Raw genomic sequence first — 2,536 nt, 5'->3', positions numbered from 1 at the left:
GTGTGGTTCAGTAGTAGAGTAGTGCATTACAAAAGACAACAACACAGGAAGTCAGAGATCATCTCTGAAACTTCTGTGTTCACCTTCAGACATTCATGAGTCTCAGTTTGAGCAACATTTGGAGCCAAAAACTCTGATTGGACAAGTAAGTGTTTGATTACAGAATGTCCCCACATGTGTTTATGTTAAACCCCCCCCCCCCCCCCCCCCCCCCCTCTCCCTCCCTCCCTCATCTCTCGCATTCACTTCCTGGGAAGCAGCGCTGCCAGTCTCTGCTTCTTCATGGGGAGGAAGTGGATCTCCTGCGAGCTGACCTTCTTCAGTTTGATGGCCCTGTTCTTGGGGGGCTTCTTATGCGGGTTGTTGGGGTCGTGCTGGTCCCCGTGGGACGCCGACGGCACCACGTAGAGCTGCTGCAGCGACGACGCCTGGCTGCCGTCCCGTTTGATAGAAAAGTTCTTTGTGGAGACGCCCGAGAGGCCTTTGATCTTCCCACAGAGGATGGCGGGGATGGCGTCCTTCACTGCGACGATGACTTTGGCCGTCTGCGAGGCGCTGACTAGCTCCAGGTTTCCGGCGCCGCTCTGTTGACCCAGAGAGCCGGACCCGCCGGCAGCGCTGTCGACCACCCACTTGTGCTGCCGGCTGAACTCCAGCGATGCCAGACTGCCCAGGAGTTTGGAGTCCAGAGACAAAGACGTGCCGCCACCATCTTGACCAGAACGGAAAGACGCTTCTCTGGTCAACTGGACGCACTTTTTCCTCGCGGCTGCCGGCACCGACAGGTCGAGCACGTCGTCCTGCTGAGGACTCGGGTATTCCTGTTTCAGTTCTACCGGGCACGCTCGGACAGAAAGGTCCAAAGCTTGTCCTTCATCTGCAGGAAGAAAGGACGGGGACGCGTGTGGCGGCAATAATGAAGACACGCACCTGCGTGACGACGACGGCGGAGGAGGAGAGGTAGTATCTTTAGGAGACGTCTGAGTGCTTTTACTCGCAGTGCAAACCGGTTTAGGCATGTTCCCCTTTGAGTCCTCGGCCTGGGGGGCGGGAATGGGGACGGGCAGGGGGACGGGCAGCGGGACAGGCAGGGGGATGATGACGGGGTAGGGAACCAGAAGCGTGGCGGGGGGGACTAACGGGGCCAGGGGGGAGGCGTAGGGGGCCGAGAGGGGAGGAAGCGGGAAGAAGGCGGAGCCTGGCGACTGGCAGGTCGACGCTCCGGCCTGGGAGGGGAAGAGATCCTGCAAGATGGCCACAAACGCAGGATTCTGCAGGAGGGAGAGCAGGTTGGCGTCCTGCGTCTGTCCCGCCGACTTCTGGTCGAACGGGTTCTGACACAGGACGCTGCTCTGGAGCTGAGGGCAGCCGGCGGTCTGAGGGATCACGGAGGGGCTCATGTGCTGGAGGACCTGCTGGTCCAGGACCAACGGGAGCGAAACGGGGCTCTGGCTCGCTATCAGGTACGGCGCTGCCCCCATCTGGCCGAGCTGAGACCCGGCTGCACCGGCCATCTGGAGGTGGATGGGCAGCATCAGCGGGCCGTCTCCCAAGCACACCGGGTGCAGAACGGTCGTGGCGACTTTAAGCGCCACGCCTCCCAGAGATTCGGCGCTGGGACTTGCCGCTGCCGGTGCAGGAGGCTCCGCACCACCTTTGCTGCCGCAGGAAGCAGCAGGAGCAAGCGGGTTCACTCCTTCCTCCACTTTACCGGGGGTGTTTCCTCCTCCTCCTCCTCCCACCACGGCGCTGCCCCCGTCAGACTGGGACTGGGTCATGGTGGCGGACGCGTCGTCACTTCCCTCCATCGTTCAGATTGAGGAGTCGGTCGAAATCTTCATCAAGGGCTACTGACGGGTCTCATCCATTGTTCTCCCAGGAAGCCCTGAAACACAGGAAACACAATGTTTAATGGTTTTTAATTTGTAATGTGGAAACTGTCTCTGGTCCATGAACGCAAAATCTTATCTAAGGACAGGAATTTATTCTATTGCAGAACCCAAAAATGGCAAAAATGTCAATGGAGATGGCGAACAACACGAACACCGAAACATAACGATTGAAGGCCACTCAAACCTTTTGGTGGCGCTTTAAAATGACCAGATAATACATTGATGAAATAAAATGATAATTAAAAGTGGGTGATTTTTGGAGGCTTCCAGCTTCTTAAATGAGAATACTTTTTGGTTTACTTCCTCTGCGACGATGAACTTAATATCTTTAAAGTTGTGGAGACAAACAAGAGATTTGAGGAGGTCATCTTGGGCATTTTACAGACCAAAAAAAGAAATCAATTAATCAAGAAAATAACTGACAGATTTATCAACGATGAAAATAATCTTCAGTTTCAGCCATGAAAGAGATAAACAAGTTCTGTGCTCACTGAAGAAAAAGCCTTGAGGAGCCAAGCCGATTTTTGTTTCCTCAATGTTAAAAGAATCATATTTTTTTGCATTTTTATGTGTTTAATTTATCACACTAACTCTCATCAGGAATTACGGCAATAACCCCAGTGCAAAAGTATAAAGACGAGGGA

General features: G+C 54.3%; 1 protein-coding gene across 1 annotated transcript; it reads right to left on the bottom strand.

Annotated features, from left to right (window-relative positions):
• Positions 1 to 6: 6 nt before the first annotated feature.
• On the bottom strand, positions 7 to 2,523 carry rai2 (retinoic acid induced 2). Its single transcript, XM_031842309.1, has one exon. It carries the CDS (start codon positions 1,806 to 1,808, stop codon positions 243 to 245), a length of 1,566 nt encoding a protein of 521 aa, XP_031698169.1. The 5' UTR covers positions 1,809 to 2,523; the 3' UTR covers positions 7 to 242.
• Positions 2,524 to 2,536: the final 13 nt, after the last annotated feature.

Source organism: Anarrhichthys ocellatus, unplaced genomic scaffold, assembly GCF_004355925.1.
Source record: "Anarrhichthys ocellatus isolate YVR2014 unplaced genomic scaffold, GSC_Weel_1.0 scaffold7001, whole genome shotgun sequence".
NCBI classification, from domain to species: domain Eukaryota; kingdom Metazoa; phylum Chordata; class Actinopteri; order Perciformes; family Anarhichadidae; genus Anarrhichthys; species Anarrhichthys ocellatus.
Note: the sequence above shows the minus strand (reverse complement) of the source record. Positions and strands in the feature narration are given on the sequence as shown.

Excerpts from the sequence above, each read along its gene's own strand:
- rai2 (XM_031842309.1), bottom strand. The coding sequence starts at position 1,808 with ATGGAGGGAAGTGACGACGCGTCCGCCACCATGACCCAGTCCCAGTCT.